The 17554-nt window shown below is 41.5% G+C and overlaps 1 protein-coding gene across 1 annotated transcript in view; it reads right to left on the bottom strand.

Annotated features, from left to right (window-relative positions):
• Positions 1 to 17554, bottom strand: part of smpd3 (sphingomyelin phosphodiesterase 3) — a 79474-nt gene that overhangs the window by 28252 nt on the left and 33668 nt on the right. The window contains exons 2-3 of the mRNA XM_088938759.1: positions 13429 to 14961; positions 568 to 643 (exon numbers count right to left, since the gene is read on the bottom strand). Of these exons, the coding sequence (XP_088794885.1) occupies positions 568 to 643; positions 13429 to 14691 (1339 nt within the window). The 5' untranslated portion in view covers positions 14692 to 14961. The remainder of the gene's footprint in view (positions 1 to 567; positions 644 to 13428; positions 14962 to 17554) is intronic.

Genomic DNA, 17554 nt, shown 5'->3' with positions numbered 1-17554 from the left:
AGCAGAGAGGTCTGATGTGCTGGAGGGCTGAACCAGTTGGCTGCAGAGGTGCAGAAGATGTATTTAATCGATTGGGGCCTCTTACTATCTCTTACTATTACTATTGGCTTTCAAGGAACACAATGAAACATGAACTGTTTTGCTAAGACTTAAGCGTATTTTTCGTGTTACCACAGGGGCTGGATGGGATTCTCATTCATGAAACAGAGCTGAAGACAGGGGGCACACCTTAATGCAAACTATCCTCAGAAGCACCTTCTGTACCTTAACAGATCACCATCACTCTGCAAGATTTTAAGGAAACTTTGCCCAACGGCAGTAAAATGACACCAAAAACAAAACTCAGGTACAGTACAGTACATACATTAGTGTATGACAGTCGCCTTAGCTCCAGAAACCGTTTGGCCTTCAATACATGCAAACATCAGCACAGCTCAGCACGGCAGTACTGCACATACAATGCCACCAGTGCCTGCAATCTGCAGGGGCTTCGGAGTTCTGAAAAACCCTGAAGGGCACACGTGTCAGTGACCAGCGCGATCTCATGAAGACCACAGGATGACTTACCTTCGAGAGCGTGTAAGTGAGTGCAGGAAATATATCCCACGATTCTTTGGTCCTGAGGAGTGGATCCCACCTGCACCTGTCAGGAGAAAGGAAGAACCAGAATCAGAAAAAAAGAGAAGGACTAGGAGGATTGACTGGACTGACAGAACAAAGGTGCATGGTCGTATGTTTTCTATAGTTTTGCTAGTTCTGTGACCATTGACCATTGATAATTCCAGATGATTAAACTGTCTATGGAGCCAGCCCCCAGATGGCTTTGCAACACGAAGGCAGGATTAATGCTAAATGCTTGTTTCTTGAATTACAGGGCTTTGCCATGTTTGGTGCAGAAAGGAAAGGAGTGGTGCTTTCTTTCCAATGAGGTCAGCTAGTCAGCTAGTAAACCGTGTCTGTTGCTGCAGTAAGGTCTCTGGCAGTGCCAAAGGGGTGACAGTGAAACACACACTGGTATTGTGTGTTTGTACATTGCACAGCAGAAGAAGATCCAACTGTTCTGTGCTGAAATAAAAGAGAGATGCAGCCACCCCAAGGTTACAGTGACTGATTCACCTGTTTGATCTATCAGGAAAATAAACAGCAGCATTAATCTTCAAGTCACAAGGTCGTCTGCCTTTTGTATTACAGTTATTGCACATCAGATGTCTGTTTATTTAAAAAGAAAGTTTCCCTGTTAAGCGTTTACACTTTTTTAATTTGAAGTAAAGGTGGTTGATTTGATTCAACCATCTGCACAAAAGCAGGCTAGGAGGTGCAGACCTCAGTGTTGCCTTAATGCAAATTTATTTCGAGTTCTCCAAAAGGGAAAAAAAAAGGTGGTTTGATTTGCAAAATAGGTGATTTGCCCTAACAGAGAATCATGAGAGCAAGTCCAGTCGTTTTATTACATGAATAAATTGTTTTAATGAAACTGACGTGTGATATTTGGAAGTGAAATTATTTTTTTTAAAAAGCATTATTGAGATTAAAAAACACTGTATTACTATTTCATTTTAAATTAGCACTACTTATAATTCTCATTTTTAATGCCTCTTATGATAATGATGATGAAACTGCAGGGGGTAGTTCTGTTTCATTTGTACTGGCTTCAGTGTGTGGGTGATGGATTGTTTCACACGTATGGACCTTGTGCCCGTGCTTTTGAAAGGCAGTGTTTTTTCTCCAGGGTGTCTCATCCACAAACATCATCACAGTTCTATGAACCCACGGCCTGCCAAAAGTTATCCATCTGGTCACTCTTTTTAATTCAGAAGTGCTCTTCCACTTTCATTCGCTTGACTTTATTAGCTCTGACTCGGGATTTGTCCATCCTGCAGTTGATTCTCTGTGACTCTGAGGCTGCAACGGAAGAATTTTCTCCATCTGGAAGTGTTGCAAAACTGTGGAGACACTTAAGAGCCCAACAGAGAAGGGACATCTAAAAACAAAAAAAGAATTCTCTCTATGCCTTATATAAGTTACGGTAACAGTGTCAACAACATGGCTGGGCTGCTTGTTCCAGACTCCCACAATCCTTTGTGTGAAGGCCTGTCTGCTGCTCTCAGTTTTAAATGCCCTTCTCCATAGTTCTTAAACGTGTCCTCTGAAGTAGACATAATCACTCAGCGACAGGACTTTAAAGCTTATTTCATCTGCATTTAACCATTCAGGCACTATGATGACTCTAATCAGTGAGTGCTCTCAGAGCTCATGATTGCTGGGCTCTGTCTGAATCTGAGTTTGACTACCGTGACAGAGGCCCAGTGGACTCTATGAAATACAGCAAAAATATCCCAGAAATAGATTATTACATCTAGTAATTCCCCAAAATAATAAGTGTATTTCAACATAAAAATACTTTTTTGAAAACAGAATACTTTATATTGATAATATAGACTACATCTGTCATCAAAATACTGTACATTTAAATTCATATCATTATACAAGGACACTTGTTGTCCACATATGTTTATAAAGCCCTTCATGTAAACAAATGGCAATGGCTGCTTTAAAGCCTCCTGTTGAACTTAGTGGTATGACAAGGTTACACACTAAATATTGAGCTTCAGCCTCAAAACCTTGCATGTTTTTAATAAGCAGTTCACTACATTTCCTGATGCATTTCTTTATGGATTCAGATTTATCTTCTGTTTTTAAAGATTCCAATAGATCTGAGATACATTTGCGTTGTGTACTCCTATTAGGCTTCTCAACCCTAGAGGTATTTTGGGAGCTGCTGTGTCTGTCACCTGTCACGGTGAAGTGGAACAGTATCCATGAAGCTTTTGTTAAAAGCAATACTGCAGGAGATGCTGGATCAGTCCCTGACCAATGTCCTTTCTCCGATTGGAGATAGATGCTGATAGACAGCAGTGCTAACGTTAAGTCTATTGTATATTAATCAGCCACCGACAGCAGTGCTGTAAGAGGCACTGTTGGATGTTGACTGACAGGATGCTACAGCAGAACCAGCGTTTAGTGAGTGATGGATAGCAGTGCTGATGCAGTGACTGTGTGTGTCACAGAATCAGTGACAGTCCATGGCCATGGCCAAATCTGTCTATTTATAGAGCAGTTCAAGTCTGGCTCGTCTGAAAGGCTGCTTGCTGAGGCCAAAACATTGGAGGTTCCTAACAATTTGGCCAGTGATCATAGAAGGAAGCCTTGTAATTAAAGAAACCGTATTTTAACTAGATACTGGCATGTTAAAGTGGAACTGCAACGCTGTTTTTATATTTCAGTGTTAGAAAGGATCAGCATTGATGAGGGCATTTCAAATCACAATGAAAGTAAAATGTACACAGTAACGTGTAAAACCTCCAATTTACATAAAAAACAGACAACATTTCCAAGTAGTGTATGTGCAGCACCATATTCTGCGATTCAGAATGAGGTAACAAAACTCCTGGTGACGTGATGTGGCCCCATGACATTGGAAAGAATCACATTTCTTTTAATCCAATAGAAATATTGCTCTTGGTTTTGAGACGGTTTTGCCGACAAATACTACTTGTTAACTGTGCATGCAGAGCACGTTGGAACTTTTTGACAGTGAGATGTCTGCTGCACAACCTGTACTTACTCACTCCTACATTGCATTTCATTAGCCATTACAGTGACTAGTGAGCAGGCAAAGGGGCCGAATCGTGTTGTAATTCATGGGATCCAGTGGTGAGACCAGGGGTTACAGTACAGTACTTTCACAAAGCTCACGATTTTGAGCTTAACTTGAAATTTGTTACATTTTTCTATAATGTTCATATATTTATTATTTAATGGAGATTTAACAAAACCGGCCTGAGAAACTGGGACTGCATTTCCCCTTTAAACAAAGCAGGGCAAACACATTTCTTAAGCTAAAATTCTCTGGGTTGCTTACCAGGAATAAGTTGATTTTCTAATAATTGATATGTATATTTAAATAATTTTCATACCTATTGATATATTGAGAAAGCTGACATTACTGTAGCTGTATGGACACAGATTTTAGGCTGTCAGGTGCAGTGAGCAGGGAACTTCAAGCCAACGTGTGTCAGCAGTACAGTACATTGTTCTTTAAAATGAATGAATATTGAATGAACACAAGTGCTGGCGAGTGGTGAATAATTAATTTATGTATCTTTCAATACCATAGGGATGTTTGGAAAATGCATATTTTATTATATAAATGGACTTATTTCACATGAGAAATGCGGGTATAATTAGCGTCTCTCTCATTAGAGGACTTTGGTTTCCTATGAAAACATAACAACATGAAAGAGGTAACAAACAAGAGGAGACCATTCAGCCCATGTACTGTAATACCACCCCCTATTGACTAATGGGTGAAACAGACAATGACAAACACCCTCATCATTTACTGCCTGGAGGTATTCAACAAGTATTGACTGGATATTTCCTTTCAAATCCATCCATGCATCTGCCAACCACTTCTTTCAATTCAATGTCGTGGTGGAGCTGGGGCATATCGAGGCAAACAATGGGCACAAGGCAGGGTGCACCCTGAAACAGACGCCAGATGGACTGTGGGAGAAAAGGGGAGCATCTGAAGGAAACCCACAAGAACATGGGGAGAACATACAAACTTCATGCAGAGAGAACCCCCAGGAATTGAACTCAGGACCCCAGCGCGGAGAGGCAGTAATGCTAACCACTGCGCCACCTACAGCCATTCCATTCTTATACAAATCTCAATTATTTCTAAAGTCATCTCATATTTTTTTCATGCCATTATTTTTACAATACTGTTTTCTTGTCCTCTTTCGGAGAGAGGTGTTTGCAGTGCCCAGGCCAGTAGTGGACAGTAGTACTGTACTACAGTATGGCCCAGCCTAGATGTGTATTCAGTACTCTACTGCAGATAGAGCTGGTAACAAAGCCTCTAAATATTGTAACACAGCTCCAAACAGTGATATACGCTGGCCTTACCAACACCATTGTGAAAAGACTAGACTACTGTACTTATGAAATCTGTCCGTGACAAAAACACTTCAAATTTACACAACTGAAGTCTGAGACAGCATGTATAGGAACATACGCTTTACAGCAGTTGTTCCTTTCTTTTTCAAAGACCTAGAGTTCAGGAGAAGACTTTTTAAGTGGCCTCAATGATGTCTGTGAGTATGGTAACTGCAGTTGTGAATTAGTGAGCAGTCACACGCTGATGAGGTGAGAATGTGCCTGGTGCTTTTCAAGGATTGAGACAGATGCTGTTGCTACATGGCGTGTTGATGGATACATGCTAATGGAAGGGACAGGCCAGGACAATGAGTGCCATAAATCCTGCCTTGTTTTGCCAGGACAGTCTATGAGATCCTATGTCACAACGAACTAAATGAAACAGAAACTGTGTTCAACAAAGCAACTAAATGATATTAAATGTCAATAGAGGGATGTATATACATCACTGGGCACTGCGAAAGCAACTAAATTGCCTTTTAGCCTCACGAACACAGAGAGGATTTATTACTCTAGCGGACTGCCAGCACTTTTCTGGAAATCGATTCCGTCACTGGCCTTGCTATCTGATTAGTAATAAAAATGTTTTCAGCCCCCAAGCACACAGATAAAATCATTTAACCTTTTCTTTGTCTACCAGGAACAAAGGCCTAGAAAATATCAAAACCATCAAATATCTATAATCATCAGGCTGACTCTGCATGCATTTGTTTAAAGATTTTCATTATGCACTAGTTGATTTAGAATTGGGAGGGATTAACTAAGATCTGGAGCTTTAAGTGAATGATTTAAAATTTTGTACTACTTAATAAAATGACAGACAAATTAATGAATTGATAACTGCACTTAATTTTAAGGAAATCTTGTTTCCTAACTAACGATCTTAAACCACAAGCTCAGAACTCTATGTGTTCATTTCCTTTTGAAAGCAGACATTTAGCAAAATGAATAGAAATAGGAATGAACAGAAAGCAATGCACATGTGCACTTGGTAAGGAACACATACAGTAAGTCAGTGTTTTGTTATATGATGGTAATGTTGTATGCAGAGCACAGCTTTTCTATACCAGATGACAATCTTTACATTATAAATGGATTAAATTAACCTAAAGAAAATGAAACTTGCATATACCTGAAAGTCTGGAGTGCTTCTGCCCCAGTCTGCAAACTGCCCTCACTTAGCTCCATTCACATGACTTGACAGGACAAAACAGAGTGGAGCTGACACAGGCCCTGCCTGCCCCCCCACTCCCTCGCAGGCTCCATGAATGTTTCAGGAGCTTATATATGCTTGGATTGGTAACACAGGACACGGCCGGTGTGTGGCACTTTCTGCTGTGACAGAGAATTTGTAGACATTTGTATGGCTCTTTTTATTTTTATAAAGCATTGCAGACTTTTTATATAAGATCCATGTTCTGTTGTTGAATATTCTATGGAGACATCAGTGCTGATCTGAAACTTTTGTTTGCAAAATTTCTTTCGACTTATCTCCTGTATGGGTTGTGATATACTGTATATGTTCGCAAATTAATCAATCAAATGTACTGTATGTCCCAAGTCATGAAAATGTGACCAAAGGCATATGGTAGTAAAGAGGGGGAAACAGAGATATACTGTACTGTAAGAAAAGGTCCAGAATATTTTTTAATAAGATGGTCCTACCAACTGGGTTAAGAGGATATGATGCAGTTTTTGCTTAGCAAATTGAGGTGGTGAAGCCTGTCCAGTTTCACCAGTTCCTAGCCACAGAGTACAAGAAACAGCCTGGGTTCAATACTTCATTTTCCAGAAGGGGCAAGAGCTCACTCTGTTTGTACAGTCAAATGCTGTGGACAATCCAGTAGATTATTTTCACATTCCTTTACAAACATACAGTATAACGTTGATAAAATTGCTAATTTCTCCTTTACAGAGCTGAAGGCCCATTTCCTTTCCATAGATATTCAAAAGTTTCAACACTTTTTAAAGGAACAATTCCACAATGAACCTATTAGGAGGCTGCATATGGTATTTAAGAGCTTGATTAATAACAGCAACGTTCAAATTTACGCTTTTAAAACCATACAAAATATTGAGCTTTTTTTTCCTGACTGCATGTAATTTCCAAACTATCACAGTCAAAGCTTTTGGAGGGTGATATCTCATGCATACCCCAAAATATGTGGTTTTCCAAGCCTCCTCAAACAACCTCTGGAGCTCTGATAAAACCTGAAAACGACACTTGCATTCCTCCGAGAAGAGCTTATTTAAAGAGAATGACTTGTGATTAACTCTGAAACGAAACAGATTAGAACAGCTTGATTAGGCTTTGTGAGCTGCATGTTTTTATACAAATTGTACTGATGAGGCAGAAAAGTGGTATATTTAACATTAATTTGACTTCATGCATCTGTCAATTCAAAATTTACTCAAAATAAGGGAACAATAAGCAATATACAGCATCTGTTGTAGTGTCTAAGAAGAGTCATGTAAAAGCCTGAAATGGATACAGCTGCCATGCATTGAGTATATTAGCCAAGCCCACAGAATATCACCAAGCATATATTTATTCACCTGCTCTTTTCAAACACAGACAACGAGATAAAATAAGACCGCAGTACCTTTATACAGAAATGTGAAAGGAAATGCATAATTCTTGAAAATAGATGAGGGAGAGGAGGAAGAGCAGGAGAGAGACAAAATGAGAGAGAGAAGAACTTTAGGCTGCTATTTCTGAATCTTATGCAAACCTGTTCCTATCATCAAAGGTACAGAGGTTAATTTCATGCCAAAAAGTAAAAACAGAGTAAAAAACAATGTGGAATTAACCTCTACTTGTGCCTTTGCAGCCCACACACCTCATCACAGCTCCCTGCTGATTCCTATCATCTTATAGATGTTGTCTTGGAAGGTTGTATAGCTTTAACCCACTTTCACACAATTACTGTACATCTGATGGTTTGGTTAACTAAATGCTGGCAGTCCTAGAAGGTCCTACAACAATGTGTCTGTGATTAGTCCACTTAACGTCACCTACAAGACATGCAATGCCTACTGAGAATGCTCTCAGCTATTGACTCTACAGGCTATCATCTTAATCATCTTAGGTTTATCCAAGGACTTGAAAGTACACTTTACAGACAGTTATCAGCAAATATTCCATATCCTTCCTCCACGAGAACTTGTTGGAGTGATATTGCTAATATTGCAGAACCTGGAGACTGAGAACCTGCTCAATCTCTTCTTGCTGCTTAGGGAAGCCTATGATCTTATTTAGAGGGGATGCTAATTTATTTAGGCCAGTAATCACACAGTCAGAAACAATTAGGTACTTTAACATCCTGTTTGTTCTAAGAATATGTTAATTACCACTGATATGTACTAAGGCTAAAAAAAAACAATATTCAAGTTTAAACTTATTCGCGGTATCTTAAATGTATTTTCCAACACCTTTGAGATGTGCTGGAACATCAAACCTAGAAGTACGTGATGCAGACACCTGACCAGCCTCTGGACAGACTGCTGTGGGGTGTCCATTCTTTCTGATAAAAGGTGGCTGATCACAGAAAACAGTCACAGTGATGACTAAAACACTCCACTCCCCACTCTGCTGCCACCTCTGATGTTCCCTGGACTATAGCAGATGGCGATTTCATCTCTCAGCTGATGACATGCAACCTTTGAAGGGTCTTTCATGTAGAGTTACAGCCACTCTGCTAACACTCAAGTTCTGTCCTGGAATTTCGTGCGGCGGAGGCACTGAAGTCTGCAAACAATTCCGCGGATGGGTCAGACTGAGGTGATGGTTTAAGGCTGGTGAGATGGTCCCCTGCCTTGCAGGATGTGTCCCTTCCTGAGCTCTCCCATCTACTTATTACTGAGGCAGAACATCTTAGTCCCTGTACAACAACTCTCACAGAAAGGCTGCCTTCAATCATGCTAATGGCAACCCCGTGAGCTTTATTACTCGAGAAGGCATGGCTATTTCTTTCCCCGATGCTGCATTAATTAAAATCATTTAAAAATGTTTTAAGTCTTATTTATAGTTTCTTAAATAATTCATTTTGGTCATTTGCTATTTTAATTCAACTCAGATATGAAAGACTGAGCAACTGTTTTTACAGTACATTAAATTGATGTGATATTTTGTGATCCCATGCATCAATACTATTCAATCAACAAATCTGCCTGCTCACTATTTAAAATATAAATAACATTATGCCCAATGAGCTATTCATGTATTCATGTTTTCTCATTTTATTTATAGTTCGTGCATTTCTGTTATCTTGACACATTCTTAACTATAATATGATTGATCTTGCACATCTAGATCACCACTGTTAATAATACAAACTGTATCATACTGTATGGCATTAATTTAGCCTAGCAATTTAGGAAAATAATCTGTGATTGGAAAGCTAATATTATTTGTCATTGTCTCTTCATTTAGCCATCTAAGCAGTTGTACAGTAAAATCTCGGTTTAACAGACTTCAGATTGAATTAACAAAATCTGCGAAAGGGGCATTTTATATGTAAAATAAAAAATATCAGGTTTGGCCTGCAATTACGAATAAAAAAGCAAAAAGAAATAGAACATAGGTGTAAAATTCAGGAATACCAATGGTGCGCTATAGGGATAGGTCAATTGTTCACAATAGGTGTTGTTTTTGTTTCATATGCTTTAGTGAATTTTATACACTATATTAACAATCCATGAAATAAAGAGCTTGTCTATGAATAGAAAGGCACAGAAACAATTTTCATTGACAATGTTGATTGCAATTGTTCACATATACTGTATGTACTCATATACACTAACAGTATTTTTAGGATGAACAAAAAAACTTAGTTTTCGATGTAGCAGAAATTCAGCAATAATGGACAACCCTTCCCCCTTTTAATCTGTAAAACCGAGGGAGTACAGAAATATATGAGTTAGAATGGAAAATCTTTTTTGATTCTACAAAATTATTCACTGTTTGTAAGCAGAACATTTTATAACCACATCTAAAATTGACTGATGTTATTAGAACAGAGATATTGTCTCCAAAATGTTCCACTTACTTTGATATATGTTGTATTCCACATCTCAGTAAAAGGTAGAATCAATCTGTTTAATATGTATATATATGTTTAATATGTATATGTATTTGTATAGATTTTTTTACTTCACTATTTTGAATCATCCGTTATTTTTCATTTTATGCTTTCCAGTGTGGGACAACCCACTGATAACCAAGCTTATCGCCACAAAGCCGATATGGGAGACGATGAAGACAACAAACTGTACAGGTGCCCCTCAGAGTGGGCCTTGTCCGACCCCCCTCACACCCTCCCCATCCTCCAAGCCCACCCTGCTAAGCGCACAGCTGTGCTCCTGCATGAAGGATTGACCGCCCTCGGCAAACCACAGGGCTCCCTGACATGCAGCGAGCTGGGAATGTCTGACCTCGCCAGTGCTCGGGTGATTGCATTCCGCTCCTTGAGGTGTCCTGCTCACAGGTGTCTGCGAGATGAGCAGCCCCGCGCACCACAGGCGTCCTCGCTGGAGTCCATGCGCTACAGGGCTTGGCCCTTGGTCTGACCAGAGGTCTGCCACCTAAACTGGCAGCTGCTTCTAAACAGAGTTCTGTACGTTTCCCTTCTATGTGGGGGTCTGTCTTATTCTGTGCGTCCTAGTTTCCCTTTTATATCTGAGGCTTTCAAAATTCTCCAGTCAGTGCTTGCAAGAAAAGATAAGGCAGTAACACCAGTTGTGTGTGGTTAAATACTGTAAAGCTTCTCTGCACTTACAAATTGATTCAATTCCACAATGGGTTTTTATAGCCTCCTGAGTCTTGACCTATTTTATTTGAAATGATAAACCTTTATAGTCAGGGACACAAATTTCTCGAAGGGGTTAAATGCTGCTGCCGCTGTTAACAAGAATATATCATCCCTGTGTCTGCGGAAAAGCTGCCGCGCCTAAACTGAAAATCATGATTAGAATAGCGACGTTAACCAATACACTCCGTGTCAGACGCACACGCAGTACACGGAGCGGAGGGGGCACTGCTCAAGTCTGGGTTTGCAAACCTTCTAAACCGATTTAAATGAAAATGAGGAAACATCAAGGTGAATTGTCAGATGCAAGTATGCAAGTATTCTGTATGCAAGGGACCTTCAGGGAAATGTTTTCAATTATATTTCGTCTCCTAGCATTGAAATTAAATAGGAATTGGCCTGACCTTCCGAGCCTTTCTATGTGGCAGTGGGCCTGGTAAAGGCAGACTTCACTGAGGTCGTGCAGTGCCCCTAAGGTGTTGGCCAGGCATGGACAGCTGAAGCCTCTTGTCTAATTCAGTCTCCTGACCCCTGCTGAAGCGCAAGAAACATCAGCACCCAGAATCCATTAATGTGGGAGAAGATGGCAGGGGCACCGGCAGTTTCCGATGGAAGCGAACAGCTGCAGCACTGTTGCTGTCTAATGGGGGGACTCGCGCTGGCCTTGTCACATTCTGTCAAAACACTTTCTCTGCTAAAAGTGACACTGCTTCATCCCGAGAAATTCTGAGAACAAGTAACACATTGAGAAAGGCTGGAGTCTGTTGATGGTTACAGGAAGATTATCTCTTATTGATCGTCGGTAGTTTGGATGGAATAACAGCATTGGTTTATGTGTTCAGCTCAGGCCATTGTGTGAGGGCTATATTAGTTTGCTCTCACTAGCTGTTACCTGTGGGGCTTCTGAGATGGTCCCGAGCATCCTAACATTTTACTGATGGCAAAAACTGGGGAATTGGTGCCTTCCCTTTATCCAAATAGATCCCAGTTCTTATACACAGGAAGGGACTCACTTCATTCTCCTCTGAAATGCTGCATAACCTAGGTGATGCTTTTCTAGACCAGCAACTCCATTACAGAGCACACTTGCTGGAAAAGTGAGAAATTCCTATACTCCCTGAGGGAAATTTAAGTTGAATACGCAAACTGAGTGAGCCTGAAGGCGTTATGACCACACTGAATAGTATCAACATAGCTCGGAGTCAGTACCTCGAGTTACACTCTGATCCAAAGCACAGTACCTTCTACCAGCTTAATGAACTACAGCTCCATATACAGTAATTTACCCTTTGACCCCTTTGGGAGAAATGAAAAATAAATATTTTATTATTTCTAATATCCCTGAAGTGAAAAAACAACCATAATATAATTTAATCTTCTATATTATTTGAGAACAAATTTGGAAAAGTAAGGAGGACATTTTTTGGAATCTCACATATTTTATTTGATAAAATACCCTGAGTGAGTGAATGTCTTAAAGTCTCTGTCCAGGTTAACAGGAGTGGTCATTTGCAGCACAATCTCCTTGACTGATGCTAAGCAATTAAAAAATAAAACATTGCAGAATGTGTACAGTGAGGCTTTAGAATCCTCTCAAAAGCTTCCTCTTGTTTCTGCTTGTTATTCCATTAACATATTCTGCCTTTCAGATCCAAGAAATTGGAAACTGCAGAATAAAAATCCAAAATGCCTGAAATGGTGTAGAGGCGAGCAGATGGTTCAGACAGACCCTCTTCCTGTTGCTGTGCTTAAAATTATCTGTGCAGCTACAGAGCCAGGGAGGAGAAACTGGGGGGAAAGCCAAGCGCTGCTGAAACAGCTAATGGATCGATTAATTAACAAGGAAGATAATCCTACTTAATTGGTGGGGAGTGGAACAGTAATTATTGTTCACAGTTAACCAGTTTTAATTTTGAGATACGTAAAGCTTCCATATTTCTTTCCTCAATATTATTTCAGCATCCCCATACACAAGGTCATCTACAGGAGGGTGACATTTTTTAAAATGAACTTAGTGTTTAGGACTGACTTTTAAGGTCTGGAGTTAGTTATTTGGTTTGAGAACCGTATATAAATGATCAAGAAAGAAGGGTATTTTGTTAAGTACTAAGGTAATATTTGCACGACATTACGCTCGCCAACACTATGGCAGCAGTAAACCCCAGAAGAAGATGTCCAGAATCAGAACTGTATGAACCCAGAGCACATTAGATTCAAAGAACGTGATTGATTGAGTCCCATTTGGGTTTCCCACACAAACCGTCAATTGCACCTGTTCTGACAATTCGGACCAGCACTTGAATAACTGGAAATTTATCATCATTACTCTGCAGACAACATTATATGTATTTATAAAACTATGGTTATCCATGCTCACAAAAACAGACTGTTATTTGTTCCCTAAATGATCATCCTCAGACCCAATGGAGGTGCTCCATTTTCCCACCACTCACTTCAGCGCTTCATCTTCACAGAAACGCTACACAGCTGCCATCTCTCCTCAGGCTGATGACAAGGCCTCCCTCCAGCTCTAATGCCTCAGCAACAAAAAACATTCACCAGAAAAAGCCAGATGTGTTTTGCACAGTTAGAGCAGAAAGACCACAACGTTACGACCTACCTTAACGAAGAGCGCCCCCTTAGCCGCGAGAGCGTCCTCCCCACGGCCGTTTGGGTAACAGTGGTACGAGGCGTCCAGGATGGGGTACCGGCTAGCCAGCAGCAGCCCACTGTTGAGGAACTTGAAGCGGGAACAGCCCTTCCAGGCGTACCGGCCCACGTCGTACAGAATGTACTGGAAGTAGCGGTGCAGCTGCCTTTTTAGCTTTCCTGCTGCTCGCTTGTCGAAGACTTCCTGCAGGCACAGGAAGTCCAGGTTGGCAGGGAAGAAGGCCGAGATCTCGTGGTCGAATGAGTCGTCTCCGTGGCGCCGCTTCCTCACGGAGGCTTTCTTTAGCACAGAGGTGTGGTACGTTAGTTTGTTATTGGACAGGGTCCCGTCAGCCACTTGGAACTTCACCAGCGACTCCCGGGAGGCTGTCCTGCTGTCCAGGCTGCCTGAGTCACCCTCCTTGGGCTTGTGGTTGGCAGCCTGACCCTTCTGGTCCTCCTCGCCCTCTGGCTCAGGAGCGCTGATGCTTATCTGCACACCAGAGGGGCAGTCATTGAGCGGCACACATTCCTCATCCCGGTTACCCCCCTCCTCCTGCTCCTTCTCAGCCTCCCCATTGCTCTCTACTTTGTACTCCAGAGAGGAGGTACGGCGGACACCAGCCACCCGCTGGGGGCCTTCCCCCCCGCCCTGTGGCGAAATCAGGCTGCTGAAGCTGGCCGCGCTGATAGACGTGTTGGTGGGAGAGTCAATGTAGATCTTGATCTGTGGGCGGCTGGCTCCGTTGCGGATCCTCTTGCCTACTTCCCTGGCCCGCCCCTGGGTGTCGGAGAGGTTGTTGAAGCGGGCCAGCGAGTCAGGCAGGAGGCACACATTTGCAGTGCAAAAGCAAAAACTCTTGCCCTGAGCCTTCCACTCACCCACTGGTGTCCCGGCTGTGCCTTGCTCTGCCCGATTCTTGTTGGGCCGTCCTCTTTTGGAATAGATGTAGGGGTGCCTGACAGCCTGTAATGGGGCCCAGATCAAGAAGCCCAGAAAGGCAAAAGGCAGGGATGCCACCAGCAGCACCAGGTAGACCGGTGTGGAGATTAAGATGCAAAAGGCCAAGAAGTAGCAGGGGTCCTCTGAGCGCTGCCTCTTCTCATAGGTGGTAACCAGGAAGGAGGCCAGCAGCCGATCCAGGAACCAATAGCAGGGGAAAATGAGGCCCCACGCGAAACAGTGAAGAACTCTCAGGAAGGCACTAGAAAAGGGCAACGTGTGCAGAACCATCTTGACCCCGAAAAAAATCGCCCGCCCCCCCCACAGAAAGGTCCACTACATGGTTCCCCAGCCGTCAGCCAGTCAACAAACACCCCCTTGTGCAGAAACCGGTCCTCCTCCCTACCCCCCAAGTCTTCCACAGGGGGTCTATAATCTTAACACAGCTATGACCATGGTGAGGGACTCCCAAGAAATCTTCTGAAACCGAGGCAATTCTGCATCCGACTGTGCTAGAGGCTGGCGGGCGCTGACATTCCTGGATTTGGAGCCCTTCGGGAACTGTCAAGAGAATGACAAGACATCAGCCTCTAGAGCAAAACCACAATGTTGGTAATTCAGCACAACCCCCACAGTCTGGGCTTAGAAACCACTGAATGGAAGTTATTAACTGACATTCGGGAGGGACAACATGACACGTCAATCTCACGCACCTGTTCCTAATCAATCTTTGCGGAAACTATCTTTATATATCGAACACAAACACCTCCCTTTGCATTTGTCTCCAGCATCCCTCTTCCACCCCACCTCCGCCTTGCAGCTGCCCCCTGGTTCACTCAGTCTGAATGGGGTTCGAGCCAGGAGGACCCCCATCAACCAGACAGGTTAAGCCAAACCTATCCCACCCAACGATCCAAACATTCACATTGAATTTCATTCTTGAATTTTGTCGTCTCTACTGAACGGAGTGGTATCTGAGAGTCAGGTAAGGACATGGGCGTATAGCCATATCAAAAACCAGAACAAATTTGAAAACAAATTACCTTCTATGGGCTTAGTCACATTTCCTGCATGTCACATGAAAGGTAAATGTATACACATCCATCCATTTTTTAAGTGCTTTATTCAATACAGGGTCACCTGGAGCCTATCCAGGCATGCAAGGATACACACTGGATGGTACACCAGTGTAAATGTGCATAAATACTTTAAAAAATGCAAAAGATATTTTTTACTGTACAAAAGATTTCTTCCTGATATCAAAGCATTTTGATTCTATTCGTGCTACAGGATAAGGTGGGCGTTTTTAAAGGACTTCATATGTCTACAGCACATCACATAATTAAATCCATAAAACATCTTTCCACTGAAAAAGAAAGTTCTTATTTCACACAGAAATGCACTCTATTTTGAGACGTTCTCTTAATCAAATGCAAGACACAGAAACGAAAATGAATTCTATTTTTTTTAGAAAAGCCATAATCATGTCAAAGCAATTTGTTTTTATTTTAGTTGAATAACATGCCTTTCATTTTTTATTTTTGGGAGAAATGAATTCAGCTCGGCTGAGTCATTTATTCGGGGGCTGTTATAAACAATTAAGGGAAATTTACACTACAGTGCCTTCGCTGAAGGGTAATAATCTTGGACAATATGTCTAGAGACCCAGGATGGGTTGTCAAAGCTTTGTCTTTCCCAGAAACAAAAACAAATAATAAAAGATAAAGCTTAAACTTTTATTTTGTGTCTCTGCCATCATACAGTATATCATGCCACATTCATAAGCAGAGCTCCATGTAAGCGGTATGTAGTCACTAATGCAGTTTTTGGTAAAATATTTACCCAGAAAACCTTCAGTGAGCTCACAGACTGATTTACAGTGCTGTTTAGCTGCCAATATAAACACTCGCTGTAGCAGTTGTGTAGGAGGTTATGAGGAAGGAAGTGAAGAACATAACATGCATAAGAAGCAATGATACAACCCCCCAGTTCTCAGTAATCACACCAATAGAAGGGCTGTCTCCCACATCACTTCTTCACCAGGACTCTGCTACGAAAAATCAGGGGACCCCTGTTCATGCGACCAACCAACAAACTTGTGTGAGTTTCAAAGTACAGGAGCTGCTATTTTACGATTTAAAGAAGCCATTTTTAAAAAAACAAAAATTAAAGATCAGAAATTAGTTTTTCATCTTTCAAAAGAAAAGTAGTTGACTCATACAAGTTTGCAAATACAGCCTGGTGTGTGAAGCAAAATGAAAAAGCTGCCAAAATCTTGCCGATGAGTTTTGTGTCGAAACCCCAAGAACAAATCTCCACCAGACCAAGAAGAACAGCATGCTGTTACCAGACTTATGCTGTAATAGACATATTCAATAATATGCACATATTGCAGTATCATTCTAGAAAGAAAGATATGCTCCTGACACCAAACAAAAATATTCATTCACTTTACTTTGAATTCAGTTTGCTGTTCTAATCTTGAAAGAGCTGGCAGGAATGTGACATATAACTTGAATTCTCTGCCATAAATACTAGTGTTCTGAGACAACAGAGAAAAACGAGGTGTACTAAATGCTCCCTAGTTACTAAGCCTTGTCTCTTCCTCATCCAAGTCTGGTTTTGCTCATCTCATCCCTGGTGGTTGACACTGACAACTCAAGCCTGCAATAACCAGAAGTGCAATCGCTCACCCAGAGTCCATCACACTCAAGCAGAGCTTGACACAGCACTTTGCTGCTCCAGGCAAAAACCTTAATTAGAGCTGCTGTTATAAATAAAAGAACTGAAACCTGTAATCCTTGCCTTTTTTCCCTATGTTTATTTTTCTTCTGAGCAATGACTTAACCCACAACCAAGTACAAAATGGGAAAAGGACATTTTGCAAACTTTCCTTTAATTTTCTAAGTTGTCATTTTATTCAGTATTTTCCAATGAACTTGCAAATGTCCATCCACAATTCTGGTTCAACACCAGAAGGTCCTTGTTTTCCTTCCTGAGTCTTTGAGCAAGTATAAAACTTGCCCGGGTGTGAGGAAAAAAAAACAGCCCTGTCAGGGTTCTAGAAAAGCTGAGCAGAGTTATACAAAGTCAGTAGTAAGAGAGTGGTCAGTGCGTGGATGCACCGATGTTTGGGTTACCAAACTATCCAGTC

The sequence above is a fragment of the Atractosteus spatula genome, chromosome 21 (genome assembly GCF_055471065.1).
Source record: "Atractosteus spatula isolate fAtrSpa1 chromosome 21, fAtrSpa1.hap1, whole genome shotgun sequence".
NCBI lineage: Eukaryota > Metazoa > Chordata > Actinopteri > Semionotiformes > Lepisosteidae > Atractosteus > Atractosteus spatula.
Note: the sequence above shows the minus strand (reverse complement) of the source record. Positions and strands in the feature narration are given on the sequence as shown.